General features: G+C 47.6%; 1 protein-coding gene across 5 annotated transcripts in view; it reads left to right on the forward strand.

The window, feature by feature from the left end:
* Window positions 1–18799, forward strand: part of RGS9 (regulator of G protein signaling 9) — a 72810-nt gene that overhangs the window by 34017 nt on the left and 19994 nt on the right. For all 5 annotated transcript variants that reach the window (XM_073310533.1, XM_073310534.1, XM_073310536.1 and 2 more), the window contains 3 exons: window positions 12822–12851; window positions 13542–13603; window positions 17564–17677. In XM_073310533.1, coding sequence (XP_073166634.1) covers window positions 12822–12851; window positions 13542–13603; window positions 17564–17677 — 206 coding nt within the window. The remainder of the gene's footprint in view (window positions 1–12821; window positions 12852–13541; window positions 13604–17563; window positions 17678–18799) is intronic.

Here is an 18799-nt window from a genome sequence, read left to right on the forward strand (position 1 = left end):
AAGGCGATGGTTGCTTTGACGAAACTTATCCTATCTCCAGTAAACTTTTCATTTTCATAGCAGCCCTTAAATGTCAGAGGGAGATAATTGCTTTGGGCAAGTGGGTTCTGTTGCCATGGCGACTGAAAAGCAGAGTAAAATGCTAGGGTTTAGTATTTTCTCTTTTTGCTCTAAGTGGGAGCTACTGAAATGTGCTTTAAAAGGAAATAAAAATGTGAGCTGCTGTTGGGCTGGAGGATCCAAACAGAGACTGAAAAGAGTAATAAGATAGACTCCCCCGCACAATATTATAGCTAGCATCCTGGAAAGAGGTCTTTAGGTTTGCAAATGTTTTCAAAAGTCATTAATCATCTGATGGCTATTCAGTGGCTTACGTGAAACGAGTTAATGGTTCTCAGTTCAGTTCCTACTGGACGGAAGAAAGCCCCCACAACAAAAGAAACAAATCACTAGCACAGTTGACTCCCTTGTTAGCATCTCAGCAGAGAGCCAAAGGAGTGAAGGCCTGATGCCATGCCCACTGAAGTCAGTGTGAGAGTTTCCATTGATTTCAATGGGCTTTGATTGGGCCCTGCATGGGCCATGTGAACCTTAACACCCTCTCAGCTTTTGGGCTGAAGGCTGAAGTATATTGGTAGGGTGATGGGAAGAGTATACTCCTAGTGCCCCTGCTGTGCCTGCTCTGTAGATAAACGAGGACTGCAGGCTTCTGGATCGTCAGGGGGCCCTTTCCACCAACGCACACGGATACATTAAGTCTATGATTGAAACCCCAACCCAGTGTTCCCACGTTCTGTACTGCAAAATCTGCAGATTATCAGGAAAGATTTTACACTTTAGTTTAGGGATAGAAAATAAGCCCCAGGGGCAGTAATAACAGGCAACTACAAAGAAATCCAAAATTCACTTTTAGCATACTGCAATCCTAGAGAATGTCATGGACACAAGCGACAAATAATGAACGCTAGTGCAAGGGGCAAGGGGACTGTGCCTCTCACTGTTCACATTACGAGCTGGATTCTCCATTCTTTTCCTTCATGCCAGTGTAACACCATTGTGTTTAGTGGAGTTACTCCCGATTAACACCAGTGGGAGATCAGAATCAGACCCTTTGTGTTCCCTCTCTCCCTGGGATATACTGCTGTAGCTGAAGTTAGTGGAAGCACTGCTGTTAGATTCCCCTAGATATAATAGGGAGGGGGCGGTCAGCAGGCATTCTCTGTAAAGGCCTCCCACATCTAGTCCAGACTGCTGGCTTTCAGAGCACTCTGCAGGGCTTGTTTATTTCCCCTGGCCTTTGGAAAGAGGCGGGTGGATTGCAGTAGAGACCAATGTCTGGGGGCAGTATAGTGTTTGTGTTCGTAGATGGGTTGAACTCATTGTATTGCTTTTCAGTTTTTAGAGTGGTAGCCGTGTTAGTCTGTATCAGCAGAAGGAATGAGGAGAACTTGTGGCACCTTAGAGACTAACCAATTTATTTGAGCATAAGCTTTCGTGGGCTAAAGCCATCCTACTGTATTTTCCACTGCATGCATCTGATGAAGTGGGCTTTAGCTCACGAAAACTTATGCCCAAATAAATGTGTTAGTCTCTAAGGTGCCACAAGTACTCCTCGTTCTTTTCAATTTTTGTAATTTTTATATAGTTAACAGCGTCTGTGGGCTCTTTTTATTTATTCTAAATCTAAAGAAGGTAAATACAGAAATAAATGAAAATTAGTACGATTTGGTAGGTTGCTGTTAGTAACTGAGAGCAGCACAAAGAAAGGAGAAGGCAAGAAGAGAAGAGTGAAACAAGAAAAAGGGGCAGAAAGAGAGAGGGAATAGGAAAGAGAAAAGTGGCTACGCAGAGCAGTGGGTGTCTGGGGGAGGGATATCTTTGCAATTTTGGGGGGTTTTGCTAAAAAGCAAACGTTTTCAATTTTTCACAGTCTCAATTTTTCAACAAAGACCCAAACATTTTAGATGCAAATGGAAGTTTTTGAGTGAAGATTTCTATTTAGTTAAAAATCCATTTTCCATCAATCCAACATGGATGAAACTGTTTTGAGCAGCTCTAGCGGTTTGGGGCTCTAAGCTGCGCCTCTGGGTGGTTGTCTCTGGAAGTTAATCTTCTCCATGCAAAGTGGATAGGATGCTTCCTGTTTCTTTTTTTACATTTCAAAGTTTGATTGGAACTAATGCACTAAAATAATCGGCTGGAACACAAGACTTTTCCAGCATCTGACTAGCAGCTTTTCTTGCATTTCTTGAAAAATGCCAGACTTTCTGGCCCCTCTAGACTGGTGGCTTTCCCAAACTCCTGAGGCTCAATCTGCAAGGAACTGAGCAGAACAATGATACTTTTAGTCTTCTCACCAAGCACTCAGCTCTTTGGGGGATCTTGCCCTGATGGTCAAATCCTGCTCCTACTGAAGCCAATGGCAGTTTTACTAATGTTTGCAATAGGACCTAGATCTAGCTATAATACATGTGGAACAATGAGAACAGGAGAAACATGTGCACTAATCCAACTGCAGTTTGCTTTATTCATGACTCTGCTTGGGCCCAGGCTATTGCATCTTCGTCTGCTAATTAGTTTTCCTTTATATCACTAGCTGAAGAGAAAATATTCTCATTGATAGTTCATTTCAGATATCAAAATTACTTCTTCGAAGCTGATTTTGGAATGAGCAGTATCAAAGTGCTTGCTTCTTGCCTGGGATAGTTAGCTGCTATACAAGCTGCTCACTGTCTAGATGTTTTTTAGAGTCTTTTTGGAATAAATAGCAGCTGAGTCATGGCACTTTTGAGGTGGCTTTTAGTGCTACCTAGTGGGTTGTGGTTGGATGAAGTCCAATGAGATGCAGATTTTCAGCAATAAGGCATAGTCATCCGCTGGAACAACTTACCAAGGCATGTGATAGATTCTCCATCACTTTCATTCTTTTAAAATAAGAATGGATACCTCTCTAAAAGAGGGGCTGTATTTCAACCACAGGTTACTGGGTTTGAGGCAGGGATTAAAGGGTAAAATTCTCAGGCCTGTGTTATGCAGCATGTCCAACTAGATGGTCATAATAGGCCCTTCTGGTCTTAAAATCTGTGAATAGCAGTAGAGCTTACTGATAAAGATGTCGTGTTAGTCACAATTGCTAATTGAAATGATAGCGTTTGTTACTAATATTAATATAACTTCCGCGGTTTCTATTGCACCTTTCATGAGTGTCTTGGAGATGGGACAATAAAGCAAATAAGCAAGATAGAGAAACTGGAAAATCCTGCAAATTAAGGGTAAAAATAATTGGAGAAAGGTAATACTTTTCAGTTTAGGTTAAGATAGCCAAGGAAGTCAGCTATAAGGTTATGAGAGGGATTTTCCCCAAGCAGGGACAACACGAGCAATTACTTCATATTTAGAAGCAGTGAATGGCAACGCTGTAATACAAAGGCCAGTGTTAAGGAGTGGGGAGGAGCATATTGTAGGCACTAACTGAGATACATAACCGTGAAAGAGGCCGGTGGTAGGAAGGATTCAAAACCCGATTTGTAGGTATGGAGTGACCAATGCATTTCAAAGAGATGCATCTTCAAAAGGGGCCTTATCTGAGACTTCAAATTTTCCCTTATGGTTTTGGGCTTCTAAAGCCAAGGATGGTCTCAAAGCCCACAGGATCTGGACTGTGCAGTCCACCTTTTTCAGGGCATGGCAGAGGTGCTCCACCCTGTGGTTCCCCGGTTGGTTCTTCCTGAGATCCAACTCTGCCAGTGAATGGTTCTGGCTGAGAAGGGAAGCGAGATCTGGGCTGTGTGGCCACAGCGATGCGAGTCCGGGATGCGTAGCTGGAATCTGGCATTTTTCATGCCCAGGATCCCCCAGGTCACGTCTCTCGCTCAGCTCCAGTCTCACAACCCCCTGCGCAGCTCCCAGCAGAGAGGAGAGCTGTTAACAGTGCTCGATAATGAGGCTGCAGTTTCCAGAGGTGGAGCTCAGTGCATTGGCGCAGGGTGGGCACTTCATTTCATGGGCTGGTTCTTAATTTCAAGTGCCGTCCTGGAGTGCATGAAGAAGTCGGTGTAATCTGCCTGTTTCCAGACCCTGTAAACACCAGAACATAAGAATGGCCAGATTGGGTCAGACCAAAGGTCCATCTAGCCCAGTATCCTGGCTTCCGACAGCGGCCAATGCCAGGTGCCCCAGAGGGAATGACCAGAACAGGGAATCGTCAAGTGATCCATCCCGTTGCTCACTCCCAGCTTCTAGCTAGTGCTATCACAAGTAGAAGCATAGTTACAGTAATCCCACTGCCTTGGAAATAATCACCTGTCATTTCAGTGCTTCTCCTTTGCCCTTGCCAGTGGGGCTTTGTACATCAAAGGCACTTAGGGTGACCAGACGTCCAGGTAAAATCGGGACTGTCCTGATATTTAGTTGTTTGCCCCCCTTGTCCTGACCAATGTATGGTCGGGACGCCATTTGTCCTGATATTTTCCTTTGGTGGTACTCCGGCTTTTTTTTTTTTTTTTTTTTTTGCTTGGGGCGGCAAAAACCCTAGAGCCGGCCCTAGCAGGGGGGGTGTGTGTGTGAGCCTGTGGCTGCCCCCCCCCCCCAACACCATGTCCTGATATTTTGTTCTTGTCATCTGGTCACCCTAAAGACACTTCAGTGCACTACATAGGAACAGCACTTTCTTTACTCTGAGACTCCTGCTCCTCTTCCTCCCATGGCAGTGTTCCTTTGTACTTTGGTCAGCCCAGGAGATGTGGGAAAGGCAAGTGCTAGTTAAACATTCTGCTCTGTGATTGGCCACCTCATGGAGAGGGACACATCTCTTAGCCACTCAGGAGTGAGCCGGTGGGACTTAGTTGTTGATTGACATATTTAGGTCAGCACTAGAGCTGCAGAAAACATTTGCAGTGAAATCAGGGCATGCTCGCTACCCCCCTGGTTTCAGGGTGTGTTGCAGACTTGAAACTCGGGACTGCTGTCACTGAAAGGATCTGAGCGTGCCTAGGCCATGTTTAACTGTGCTTGGGATGATTTATGTGTTGACATCAAAATCATGCTCAACGCACAGCTCCGTATGGTTTAGATATGAAACCTGAAGGTTTTGGCTTCGCACTACGTGAAATTCAGAGTGAAACCCAGGGGGCAGGAATGCTCCTGCAGTTGGAAACACGGAACAGGGTTTGCCTGAGCACCTACATATCCTCAGAAAGGGACTCAACAATTACATGAATGGAAAACATTTTCTGCTCTTACCTTCCGACTCTGAGGAGATACAGCTGGCTGCAAAGAGGAGCCCAGACTGCATAGCCCAGACTGCTTGGGTCTGGGCTATGACCTTGCATGAAGTAAGTTTTGTGGAGGTCCAGATGGACATCAGTAACCCACAAGGTGCATTTCAGAGACAGGAGGAGGCGCTTTGCGTTTCTGTGTGGTCATTTGTCTTTGTGGAGACGTTGGGGCTTGGGTCCCTCTTGTTCTTTTTCAAGGTGATGGTGACAGAGCACAGCAGAAAGGGGCAAGCAGTGCTGGGAAGAAGGCTTGGTCGAGCGAGGCCCCAACAAGGGCCTCTTGATTTATGCTGCCTCTTGACTTATGCCTAAAGCCTAGGCCACGTCTCCCTATGCAGGCCAGTCTGCAGGGTGGGCAAGCAGGCTCCAGAAATTGGCTGCACCCATGGGAGCTGCGGGTGAATATTAACCCCCCATTGCCCTTTTCTGTAGGGAGCTGAATGACCAATGGCTGGTCCTGTGTAGTGGCTCCTTAAGGAGTGGTTGCGAGAAGCATCTTCGGTGGAATGCCTGAATGGATCACTAGTGCTGTAGTAACAAGTGACACACACATGCCATGAGACTTTATAATCATGCCAGTATGCTGAACAGTGGCATCTTCTCCCCAGTGGGGCCAGATCCTCAGATCAGCTGCGCTGAGGATCTGGCCTTTTACCTTCAGGCAGCAGCGACTCGGAATCAGTATCACAGTGAAAACAGGCAACAGTACCCTCAAATGTCTCTTACAACCCCCACTTACTCCCATGGTGGAGTAGCAGAGGAAGAGGTGGGCCTGACCCAGAACTCCAGATCCAAATACCACCTGGGCCCATCTCTGTTGCTGTAGAAACTAGTCCTTTATATGCTCTGCACTGATTATTGGTGCACCCAGGTATGTTCTGTGTGCCACTTGGAACTGATCTACCTGCAGCACGTGGACAGCCCCCGGGGGGCATTTTGCCCCAACAATCCAGGATATTCACCAGCAAAAGGGGTTAATCCTCGGCAGCTTGTATTCAGAGCCAGGGCACAGCGTTGTGCCAGGAGCTCCTCCCTTCCTCCCGCCAGGTTTGGACCAGACAAAGGATTCTTGATTAGGAGACGCTTTGGTACATCTCATCTTTTCCTCTTTCAGTTGCTGTGTATCTGTATGGTATGACCAGCCCCATAGCATGCTGCCTTTGGAACTTTGTCGCAAGTGACAGGGCTGCGTGCATGCTCCTTGAATGCTGATACAAACCCCACAACGCAAAACGTTTTGTAGAGCATGTGACGGTCAGATGAGACTGGCTGAAGCCTTTCACTAATTGGCATTTTGATTTAAGCCTAGGGGGACATTAAGCTTCTGCACTGGATAATTGTGATAATTCACTGGTTGATGGGTATTACTCAATTTAATCTGTTTTACACTCATTAAGGGAAAATGGTAAATGGCTCTTGGCCGCTGAATGATATTCCTGTATAAATCCGAGTGTAGGATTTATCTCTTTGTCGGAGATAGTGCACGGCAGGTCGGGAGGGTGATTTTGCGTTGGAAGGGGGGATGAATGTGTAGTGGGTTGGGAAAAAGTGGCGGTATGTTTAGTGGGTCTCTGAATTCAACCTAAAGGCTTGCCTATGCGGTGAGTTCACACACGGCAAGTCGGGGTGTGTGAATCGATATGACGCATTAGCTGCTGCACAGTAATTGGCCACGTGGACCCTGCGCCCACTTACTAAAAATTCCCTCCTGCACTTTGTCGTACTCCAGTTCCAAGGAGCAGTACGTCAGAGCACACGAGGAAACTTTCAATGTGTGGCAGCAGGATCCACGTGGCCAGTGAGTGCATGGCAAGCGAATGCACAGTAGATTCACACTCTGGCTTGCCAGGCACTAAATCGCCATGTAGACAAGCTGTAGGTGGCAGAGGAGAGCCAGGATGCACAGAATCATAGAAGATCAGGGTTGGAAGGGACCTCAGGAGGTCATCTAGTCCAACCCCCTGCTCAAAGCAGGACCTATCCCCAACTAAATCACCCCAGCCAGGGCTTTGTCAAGCCTGACCTTAAAAACCTCTAAGAAAGGAGATTCCACCACCTCCCTAGATAACTCATTCCCGTGCTTCGCCATCCTCCGAGTGAAAAAGTTTTTTCCTCATATCCAACCTAAACCTAGAGCGTTTACAGTCGCTGGGATGGGTTTCTAGCAGAGACAGAAGCAGTGAAAGTAGAGATGCTGGGGCGGGGAATGTTGTGGGAGGAAGCTAAGGGGAGCTAAGTGCAGCTGTGGGTGCGAGGCTGCTGGGATTCCTTCTTTTGTTGTCTTAAAATGCGCAGTGTGGAGTTAAGGATTGTAAAACGCGGCCAGATTGACAGTTCTGGAGGCTGAAGCCCTCTCCCACATGACAGGTGCAGCACGGATCCTGGCAGTGCACGTTTCATCTCCCTGCTCCAGCGATGTTCCACTGTTATTTCTAGTGGTGAGAGGGGAGACCAGTCCCAATGGCCCGCCCAGTCCACCGCTTTCTCCTGAAACTCTGAACCAGGGGGGTAATTATGCTGTTGACTGGTGACGTGGAGGAAGGCTTGGACACTGGACTGAGAATCAGCAATTCATTTCTACAAAACAGGCGGGAGAGGTTGTGGATTTGGGGGATATGTTTGGGGCCCCACTCCAGGAAAAAGCCAAGTGACCAAGAAGGAAGTTACTTCCTAATGGTTTCATGCCTTTGGGGGGATCCAGTTGCTGTTTCAGAATCTGTATGTTTAAATCACAGCTCCCATCCCTGTGTGTAGGGTTGTGTGAATTTAGTACTCGGGAAAGCAAGGGGAGAAAACAACCGTCTAGAGAGGGGCACAGTGGGCATTATCCTGCAAACCCAGCAAAACTCCCACCAGCCTTTGGGAGGGAATGGGGAATCACGTATTCCATACTGTGCTCATCTTTCAATTCATCCCAGATTCAGTGTGCTCAGCTACCATGCCATGACCCCCCGATCTGTGATGCCCCTGGCACCCCCACCCATCTAATTTGGACCCTGCCTCCTCCTATCTAGCTGGGACCACCTTCCAGTTTAGCAATATGGAAGGGGAGGGGCCATGACCCCTGACACCTGCTTGTGACCCTCAAATTGGGAATGGAGTAGATGGCTGCACTTTGACCTCTCCCGCAGAGGGCTCACTGTGCCAGCCTCTTCATTGCGGTGACACATTACCTTTTGCTGCAGGGCCTTCATTTCCAAAGTAAGCTCACTCCTCCTGCTTCAGAAACAAACCCATTTGTCTTGTCAAAAGCTGGCTCTCCTGCATCCCTGGCACACCCAAAGCTCTCACTGAAGTCAATACAAAGGGCATGCAGGGAGGGGAGGTTCCAGCCCTGAATGTAAACTGAATACTCAGGAATACTTTCCAAACGAATGCCGCCAGGTGCTTAGGTAGGACATGAGTGGTATTACAACACAGACAGCTTGGAGAAGAGCTTTGATTTTTTTCTGAAGAGCAACAATGTCAATTTCATTCACGGATTTATTGTTCTAAGTAACATTTAATTTACTCTCCCCCCTCCCCCTTTTTCTCTTTCCCACCAGTTACTTGTTTCTCCTGCGTGTGGCATGGCTGTCTGCCGGCCTCTGAGGCCCTTGATCTGTTGCGCTGTAGAAGACTAGAGCATCTTAACTTCCATGAAAACCGTCTCCACCCATTCTGCTGGGCATCCTCCTTTCCTCTCTCCTCATCCAGCTGCACTGTGTCTGTCAGAAATATCCATCCAGGATAATAAAGATCAGCGGGGGGGCATAGGCGGCCATTGGAGGAGGCTAGCCCCGGCCCCGCCCCTTGTGCCCAAAGCCCCTCCCCTCCCCTTCTACCCTCCCCCTCCACTTTTGCGCCCCTCCCCTGCAGGAGTCCAGAGCACCTCTGGCACTGGGTGGCGAGGCTCCAGTCCTGGTGCTCCGGGCAGCCGGCCCCAGAGCACTGGGCGGCAGCACCCGATCCCTGGTGCTCCGGGCAGCAGCGCTCTGGGCAGCCGGGTGGCACAGTCGGCCCCGGTGCTCCAGACGGCATGGCCAGCCCAGGTGCGCCGAGTGGCAGGCCCCCAGCCCTGGTGCTTGGGAGCCAGCCGGGCTGTTCCCAGCCCCAGTGCTCCAGGCGGCACGGCCCCAGTGCCCTCAGTTCCAGTGCTCCGAGCAGCACGGCCCCAGCACCGGTCACCCTGAGTCCCTGCGGGAGGCAGGCCAGCCAGCCCGGGCCAGCTAGGGCAGAGCTCTGGGAACTGCAGAACAGGGCCTGGCCTGGGGGCGCAGCATGGACGGGGCAACACGAGGCTGTTTGGGGAGGCACAGCCTACGCCTGCCTACGATACCCACCACCCATGGTGCGGGGGCCTTTTATTTCATTTAGAAAATTTTTCTTTCTGATCTAATGGAGTTAACCCATTGATGTCTCCTAAAATTAACCGCACCAGCCACCCTCATGCCTCAGCAAGTAGAATAGTTTAGCCAGCACTTGGTAAATCTGAAGGGTTCTGATTATGTCTCAGGGCTCCTCAGGAAGATAGTGAACTCCCATTATACATGAAATAGCTTGGTTGGAATAGAACTGTAGTTCTCCAGAGAAGATGCTTTCTAAGGTAGTAGAAGTGCAGTGGGTTTCAGTCTGTCCTATGGGAATGGGTAGAAACAGATGATTTTCTGCCCTCCATGGCTACAGCAATTGGATCTGAAATAAAGACAACGCATGTAGAAATGTGAGGAATCTTTATACGGCTATAATAGGTGCTAGTTAGCCAGCGGCACCAACTCAGACCAGGAAATGTGTGCAAACACAGGCTGATCTTTAGTCCCTGTATGTAGTATGCTATCAGCTCTCACAGTACTTACAATGGACCTGATGCTGCATTGAAAGAAACAAAAGTTTTCCCATTGACTTCACTGGTCCCAGAATCTGGCCCAATGTCACAGACACAGTGGGTGCAAATTTCTACTACCAATTTAACTATGTGCAGAATAACAGGCTTGTTGCAAATAATGAGCCTGCAGCCCAGACTCAAGCAGAATTCCCATTGTCTTCAAAAAGAAAAGGAGGACTTGTGACACCTTAGAGACTAACCAACTTATTAGTCTCTAAGGTGCCACAAGTCCTCCTTTTCTTTTTGCGAATGCAGACTAACACGGCTGCTACTCTGAAACCTGTCATTGTCTTGAAGTATTCCAGTACCATTTACATTCCGAGCCTGATTCCTTGCATCCTACAGACACCCACAGGAGTTCTGCCACTACACAGGCAACAGGAGCAATGCCCCTGTTGTTAATAAGCTCTCTCGTTCCCTGTCTTTCACCAGCACTTGCTACTTATCAGTCCCTTCCATCTAAGCAAGTCAGTTGTGTCCTCCATCAAATGCAAAGTCCTCCAAAGGCAGACTAAGGCCATTGGATCCCACATGTGTAAAGATCTTATTGTACTCCGAGGGGTTGCATTTTTCCCTTCTTGTGTAAGCCTCACTCTCATTCACATCAGGTCCTGCATGTATCTAGTGGAGAACCACTCTCATTGGTGCAGAAATTGTTTTTGCTTTTCCTATTAGCTTGTTTGTTTCAGCTGAGCTCACTTTCACTGCAGCAGGTCAGAGCTATTCATGATCTTTCCAATGGACGTCTCTGAAAAAGACCTTCTCCTGCTTATGTCATGTAGGTTAGATCTGTGTTAGTACCACACAGGATAGGTTGTGTTAGCATCACACAGGTTGGATTTGTGTTTGCATGGTGCATACTGGATGCTCTGCTGCATATCCTGCTCTTGTCACTGAGGTGGTGAGTATATCCTGTCAGAAACAGCCGGGCATGCACATTTTCTCCCTCCGTATGTGTAACGGGGTGCGTGTGTGAAGCTGTAGAGTGGTAGCTCTCTGATCATAGCAAGCAAACGTGGCACTGGTGGTCTGAGGGGAGTAGGCAGCAATTGGGAGAAAGCAGAAGTAATGAATTATTTTTGGGGGGTGGGTCAGAGGTGTCCAGCACCTGGTCCCGGGACTGGATCTGATGTGCTGGACATATTTCTGCTACCCACATGGCATGTACAGATTCTGAATAATCTAAGCTTTTGTTTTAAAGAGAAGCATCTCTCCCTCATGTCTGCAAATTTAACTTTCCAAATGGTATTACTGCAGCCCATCAACATTGCTGCCAAATTTTTAAATTAAGGGCCCAATTCTTCAGCCCTTTTCCAGGCAAAACTCCTGTGAACTGCAGTGGGAGTTTTGCCTCAATACAGATGCAGCTGCCAAGGTAAAGGCTGAGGTTCACTGGCGAGACTCTGTGTGTGTGTGTGTGTGTGTGTGTGTGTGTGTGTAAGTGTAACATTTGCTGGTCTTGTTGTCCACCCTGTACTAGCTCAGTGGACAAAGGACTTGGGTCTCTAGGGCTGCCAAGCCAGCACTTTTCACAAGCGCTAGCCTCCCACAAAGCAATCCATGTCCCTGATTCTTCCACAGTGTTAATTAGATGGGATAATTCTGGGCTGCAGCTCCAAAGATTACACATGGCAGATTAGCTGCATGACTTTAATGGGACACACGGGGCTAAAAAGCCTCCACAAGGTTTTAGAGGCTTGCCTGCAAGATCCCTGGCTTTACCTACCTTTCCTTCTCTCTCCTTCAGTTTATTCAAGACAAAATAACTGTGCTGCACTTCAAAGGAAGCTGTGTGAATAAATACCCTGCAGTTAATTTCTTGCCTTCAATGCTTGTTCATTTGTGGATGACAGATAACATAGTGTGAGCTGTTCCAACCACAATTTAAGCACCTTTCCACAGCAGATATTGTTTCTGAGGCTTTTTAATTGTGGTGTTTATATTTTGCAACGTGTTGATTCCTGTCTCCTTTAACTAATATTGAATGATCTAATCTGTGTCTGCTAAATGCATCTATTTTAGCTCTATTAGAATAACCCTGTAATTGAATGCACATGGGCTGTAATGGAGTAGGCAGCACTGTACAATATATACATTTAATGGAACCACATATGGTCTGTAGATGCACTTAGCATTAGAATCATACAAGATGGGGGTTGGCAGAGACCTCAGGAGGTCATCTAGTCCAACCTCCTGCTCAAAGCAGGACCAATCCCCAACTAAATCATCCCAGCCAGGGCTTTGTCAAGCCGGGTCTTAAAAACCACTAAGGATGGAGATTCCACCACCTCCCCATGTAACCATTCCAGTGTTTCACCACCCTCCTAGTGAAACAGTGTTTCCTAATATCCAACCTAAACCTTCCCCACTGCAACTTGAGACCATTGCTCCTTGTTCTGTCATCTCTCACCACTGAGAACAGCCGAGATCCATCCACTTTGGAACCCCCCTGCAGGTGGTTGAAGGCTTCTATCAAATCCCCCCCTCACTCTTCTGCAAACTAAATAAGAATTGATGTTACTATGATTAGATGAGCTGCTTGGATGCTAACCTGTATTTGTTTTCAATTGTAATGAGGGTTAAACGGGAGAAAGGTGCCCAATAGGGAATCTTTTTCTTCTTTTAAAGAGTAGTTTTGAGTACCCACCCAACTTTAATGCTTTTGCTTCTTTGTTTTACAGAAAAAAACCATTGATGTTTACAGAAGAGAGGTAATGTGACCTTCACTTCTTCGCAAATATTAGGTGTTTTTCTATTATTATTGTTGGAATTTGTGTTGCATTAGTGCCCAAAGATAGGTGCTTCTCATACACACGGATCAACGTTGTTCCTGCCTCCAAAAGCTTTCAGTCTAATGCATTTTCAGGAAATCTCTCCGCATTGCACTGCCCTCATTTCTAGCAATGGTGGGAAAGCTCAGAGTGGGATTAAACAATGTGGTGGTAAAAACACTCCCCCCATCGCTGAATGCTGATGGAGCTGCACCTGTGGTAGAGCCATGATAGGAAATATCTCCAAAGTTGCCAGCATAGAGACAACCAAGTAGCAATGATAATTGCACACCTAAATGCTCCAGAGCATCTGGAGGTGATCAGACTCATTGTGCAGACAGAAGTGCCGTTGCAGCTATTATTCCATTCTGATAGAGTATGGGGAACTCCGGCTAATTACTTGCACATTATAGAACATTCTCGTGACATTTGAAAAACCCTCATGAAAATAACCATGGTGATAAAATCATTCAGGGATTCTGGACTCCATGGACACCCACTTGTTAGGGGTGATGCAGAAACTATTGTAACTGTCCCGCTATCTTGCAGAAGGGATGCAGAAGTAGATGACCAGCTTTCACTCACATGACTGCAATTCTACTAACTACAAACCATATCTGTGCCTCTTAGATCATGTACTATCAGCAGGTCCTCATGAAGTCCACAGTGAAGTCTTCCGTCTCCCTTGGAGGGTAAGCTCTCATTCCCTTATGCCCCTACATTAATTAGTCTTAAATTCTCTTCCGTTAATGAGATGATTAACCTATTTACTCTGGCAGCTGGTGACTGACTAGGGCAATCCATTGCATGGTCTCACACTGTGTTCTTTACACACAGTGTCTCAAGGCTGTGTAATAACTGGATTGGAAAGTGGTGGTAAAACCAAGATCACCCATAAAGCAGAGAAGGCTCTGAGTCCCAGTCCTGGCATGAAGGCTCAGTTCTGCTTAGCCATAAACTGAAATGGAAACAGGATCAGGTCTTTCATTAAGATTCCGGTTATAACCAATAGGAACTTTGACTAAGCAGGGACTGAGTATAGGTACCCTATCATATTCATCAGCACCACCATTGTTTTGACAGAAAGTCAGTATCCTGAAGGGCTGTGAATGTAACCCAGGTTCTGGGTTAAAAGAAAAAGATTATTTGGGAAAACAGGGTGGAACAAAGCACCATCAATAAAGAAAACTTTCTGGTTCCAGCAGTGGAAAGCACCTGATCTACCAGTTTGTTAGACAGATAACGTATCTGGGCGGTGGAATCCAGCTGTACAGTATCAGAATGCAACAGCTGCTTTTCACAAACTGCTTTGCTGTGATTCAGCTGTGTCTCTGTCTCCCATCCGTTGGCTGTGGTGGGCTGAGTGACCAATGGAGATGGACACTTCCCCTCCCCACCCTCCACAACCCGCTTTGCCGCCATCCGCTGGGTGTCCGTGTTTTAGTTCCTGATGTGGGTGTTCTGCGGAATGCGGTGAATGAAGTCACTTGGGGGGGGAGAGGCGGAGGGGCGTGTCTACACTGCCCGTGGCAGCCAGCCTCCCAGCCCGGGCCCACAGACCTGTACTGGCTCTCTGAAAATAGTTGTGTGGACAGCACTTAGAGGCTGAGGCTGGAGGTCGGGCTTTGAAGCCTAAGGAGGGGAATGAGCTTCAGAGCCTGAGCCGCGACGGCTACACGGCTTCTTTCGGCGTGGTAGCATGAGCCCCGAGAGCCTGTTGACTCGGGGTGGGTGGCTCGGTGCCGCAGACAGTGTAAACATATCCTGGTTGTCCCACGTTGTTCAAAGTGGTGTCTGAAGGATAGTCCGAGTGACGGGCTGCCCTTCCTCCCCTGTCCCTACTCCCCATTGGGGTCTTTCCCAAACAGATCTCATATCATGCCAATTACCTGCCATGCTCTCAGAACAGAAAGGCTCTTGGGATGGGAGACTAACGAATTACAAAGCATGTTTACCAAGGACTGCAGCTATGTGACCTGGGCGCTGGAAACTTAGATGGCAGAAGATTGCCAGTGATGGACACTGACTGAACATCCAGCCATACCGTCATAAGGACCTAGCAAGATTTGATGTGGTAATGCTCGATTGGCAAAAAGAGGTTACATCCCTTTGGCATTTGCCATGAAATTAATGCCCAACCTCAGACATAGGTCACTTATTTTCTTGCAGAGGTTTGCATGTGCTGGGCAGTTACGTTGGAGTCCAGTCCAGGCACATCAAGCCCCGCCAGCTGTTTTGCATATAGTGCCACCCTCTCTTGCGATTTTACTGCAAGTCTCATGAAATTTGGTGTTTTGTCTTAAAGCCCCAGCTCTTGGAGTCATGTGATGACATCAGACGATCCCAGTTTTCATTTAAAACCCCCCCACAAGTTTCTGTCCCTCGTGATTGTGGAGGAAAACCTGAGAATGTGACCTCTAGAGACTCAAAACCCAGAAGGCAACTCCCTTTCCCCCAAAGTGTATTACAGGATATTTAAACATTCATGAGTTTAAACCAATCTCATGATGTGGGGCAGGGGCTCGTCACTCAGGAATTTTGAGTGCTTGGGATTGGCAATGCTGGGACAGGGGCAGTTGTGGGCCTGGGAGATTCATAGATTTTTAAGGAGAAGAGACCATTTATGATCATCTAGTCTGACCTCCTGCCTAACACAGGCCAGAGAATCAATCAACCGAAAGTGCGAGGGGACTGTGATGTGTCATAGTGGGATAATATTTGGAATTGCACACAGACAAGCCCTGCCTTCTCCTGGGAGTGTAGAGAGCGTTCAGGTCACGGGACTGGTACAGCCCTGAGGATTTGGGAGGCTGTGCACCTCTTACCCAGCACTGTGTGGCTATGGAGAAAGGGCGGGGAAGGACAGCAGGGTCCCCGAGCCCTATCCCCAACTCCATCACACGGGGAGGCCACCATTCCTATCTTTCGGCTGAAGCAGTCTCCATGCATTGGTGGGGCTGCTGCTCCATGCCCCCTGGGGAGGATTCCTTCCCCCAGGCCCTGCAATCTACCTGGTACTGAGCCATGGTACCTGGGAACGGATTTCCCCAGGTGGGTGTGAAATGGTCACAGTATTGAGGAAGGCCTGGGAGGAAGGCAGTGTGGGCTAGTGGTTATAGCGGGGGAAAAGGAATCAGGAGTTCTTGTTCTGTGCCTGTCTCTGCTTCTGTCTCCCCTCTGTGGCCTTGGGCAGGTCACATACACCTCTCTGTGCCTCAGTTTTCCAGTCTGTGAACTGGAGCTGAGGACACTTGCCTACCTCCCAGGGGTGCCGTGATGCTTAATTAGCTAACAGTTGCTGATGAAACACTTCACACAAGAGTGACTAGCCCTGTCTCTATACTGGGTCAAACCCAGTCTCTAGAGCTAAGCTTCCCTCAGCTTTGAGGAAATGTAGCCCTTGAGCCAATCTCAGAGATCAGGCCTTATTTGTTAGGGCAGGGTCAGTCTCCAGACAGTATGCACACAGCAGAGTGCTTTATTGATCCAGGAGGAGCTGGAAAGCCTGGATCATTAGAGGGACAGTGCAATGTAACCTGGGCTGATGGGTTTAGATTTGCAGCTCGATTAGAATATATGGATTGGTCTGAATGATGCGAGCACTGAATGCCTTGGCATTTCCACTGAGAAGATAGTATCAAGTGTGCTGGTGTCAAACCCCAATATGCTTTGGGTATAGTTATAGGATCTGTGCCAAAATATCTATTAGCATCACTGCGGTGGACAGCACGCACCCAGCTGGGAACCCGTGACAGCAGCTTAGCCTGGGTTGAATTTTAAACACAGAAACCAGACAAATTTTTCAAAAGTGAAGAAGGGGAAAAAAACTTTCACAGCGTGTTAATGAAATTGGGTGTAATTACAAGTCTGGCCAGCACCTGGAGGTGGGATGTTAAATATTTCTCTGCTTTTCTCTAACGAGAACAGAAGAGACTTTGGCTTCATTCGTAAAGCAGCTCAAAGTGCTCTGCAGAGTAATGAGCTATACAGAAGCTGTGGAGAGGAATGTGATAGCCAGCTGGGGCATGCTCAGCCAGCTCCCATCTACCCAGGGTTCCCTGAGACAGGATGCTGGGCAGGACAGCCCCTGGGAGGGAGCCCATTGCAGCAAAATTTAAAAGATGCTGTTTTTGTAAGGAAGCTGCTCAAGGTCCTTCTAGAAGTTGTTCCCGTCGTCCATCAGTCAGGTTGTCTGGATCCTAGTTCAGGTTCCTGCAACATCCGTTTTCCTTTCTGTCTGCTCCCTTCCTTTCATATCAAAGCAGCAAACCATTCTGTGAGGGAATCTGAGCTCCCGATTCCTGGGTTCTATTCCTCGCTCTGCTTCTCAAGTCACTGTGGGTGTGTGTCTTAAGTTCAGCTCCCAAACACTGGGACCACCCCCAAGATCACTGGCCACTTTTGAAAGACAACATACAGGCCCACATTTGGTGGGTGTTTTTGTTGCGTGTTGTGGCTGTATGGGAAAAGATTAATTGTTCTTATTAATTATTATTCATACTGCAGAGGTCCCATTCAGGATCCAGGCCCCGTTATGCATGCACTTAGGAAGAGGTCCAAGCTCTGTGTAATAATTTTCTTAGGTTTATAAACATACTGGTTGAAGTGCTGCCTGCAGCCGATCATCTTGGTTTATTCTCAATTATTTTCAGGCTTGTGAAATACTGTGAACAGTTCCTCTCCAATGATCCCATCATGTCTGGATGCCTCCCCAGCAACCCCTGGATAACTGATGACTCTGAGTTCTGGGAGCTCAATGCAAAGCTGTATGTATTTGTTCTCCCACCAACTCGTGGCTTACAAAGCCTTTATATTGCAGGATATTGGAAAAAAAGCAGCATTGACCTAATCATGATATCCACTCTCCTGTGATAAGTGGCGATGCTTTCCTATTCTTAGCATGTGAAGTAGCTTAACAGCGAAAAGGCCAGTGGTCCTTGGGCAGTGTTGATACCTGTACTTGCAGTATCATCTGCCTTCTCTTTAAGTGTAGTCTTCCTTAATGGTGTGGGAGTTCATAAATTCATAGCATGCCTCTAGACCTAATTCTGCTCGTGGATGAGTGTGAAGGGTTCCCATTCACCCGAGAGCAGAATGTGGCCAATTATGAACAAGGGAGCCTACTTACCTAAGTTATAGGTGTGGACCCCAGTCCTGAGGTCCTAGGCAGGCAAAACTTCACCAAGAGATTTCCCTGCCTAAGGACTGAAGCATCAGACCCATACAGTGTGTCCCCTAAGGGATCTATTCCATTGCAAGTGCACACATGAACTGGTCAATTAAACTGGGTACACCGCTGTGTTGTGATGCTGAAGGGATGCAATGCCCCCACACATTGCAGCCTCCAGACAGATATTTTATGTTGGATTCTAATCTCACGCCAGTGTAAATCAGCAGTAGCAAGCCAATGGTGTGGCACCAGTATAGAACTGGTGTAAATCAGAGCAGAATCAGCCCCTCATTCCTGATCTCACTGTGCAGAAGGTTGTTTAATTACCACTTACCTAGTGGGCTGACCTCAGGAGCTCATTACAGCAGACTGGAAAGCAGACGGCGCTGGGAAATCTCTTTGCACTCCAGTGAAGGGCGTTCTGTTTTTAATTAATATGCCAAATCCCGCAGCGAGCAGTGACCTGACTCCAGAGGGAAACGGTGGTGTTTGTGCTCAATGTAGTGCCCATCTTTAAAAAAGGGAAGGATGAGGATCTGGGGAACTACAGGCCAGTCAGCCTCACCTCAGTCCCTGGAAAAATCATGGAGCAGGTCCTCAAGGAATCAATTCTGAAGCACTTAGAGGAGAGGAAAGTGATCAGGAACAGTCAGCATGGATTCACCAAGGGCAAGTCATGCCTGACTAATATAATTGCCTTCTGTGACAAGATAACTGG

This window comes from Lepidochelys kempii, chromosome 14 (assembly GCF_965140265.1).
Source record: "Lepidochelys kempii isolate rLepKem1 chromosome 14, rLepKem1.hap2, whole genome shotgun sequence".
Taxonomy (NCBI): Eukaryota; Metazoa; Chordata; order Testudines; family Cheloniidae; genus Lepidochelys; species Lepidochelys kempii.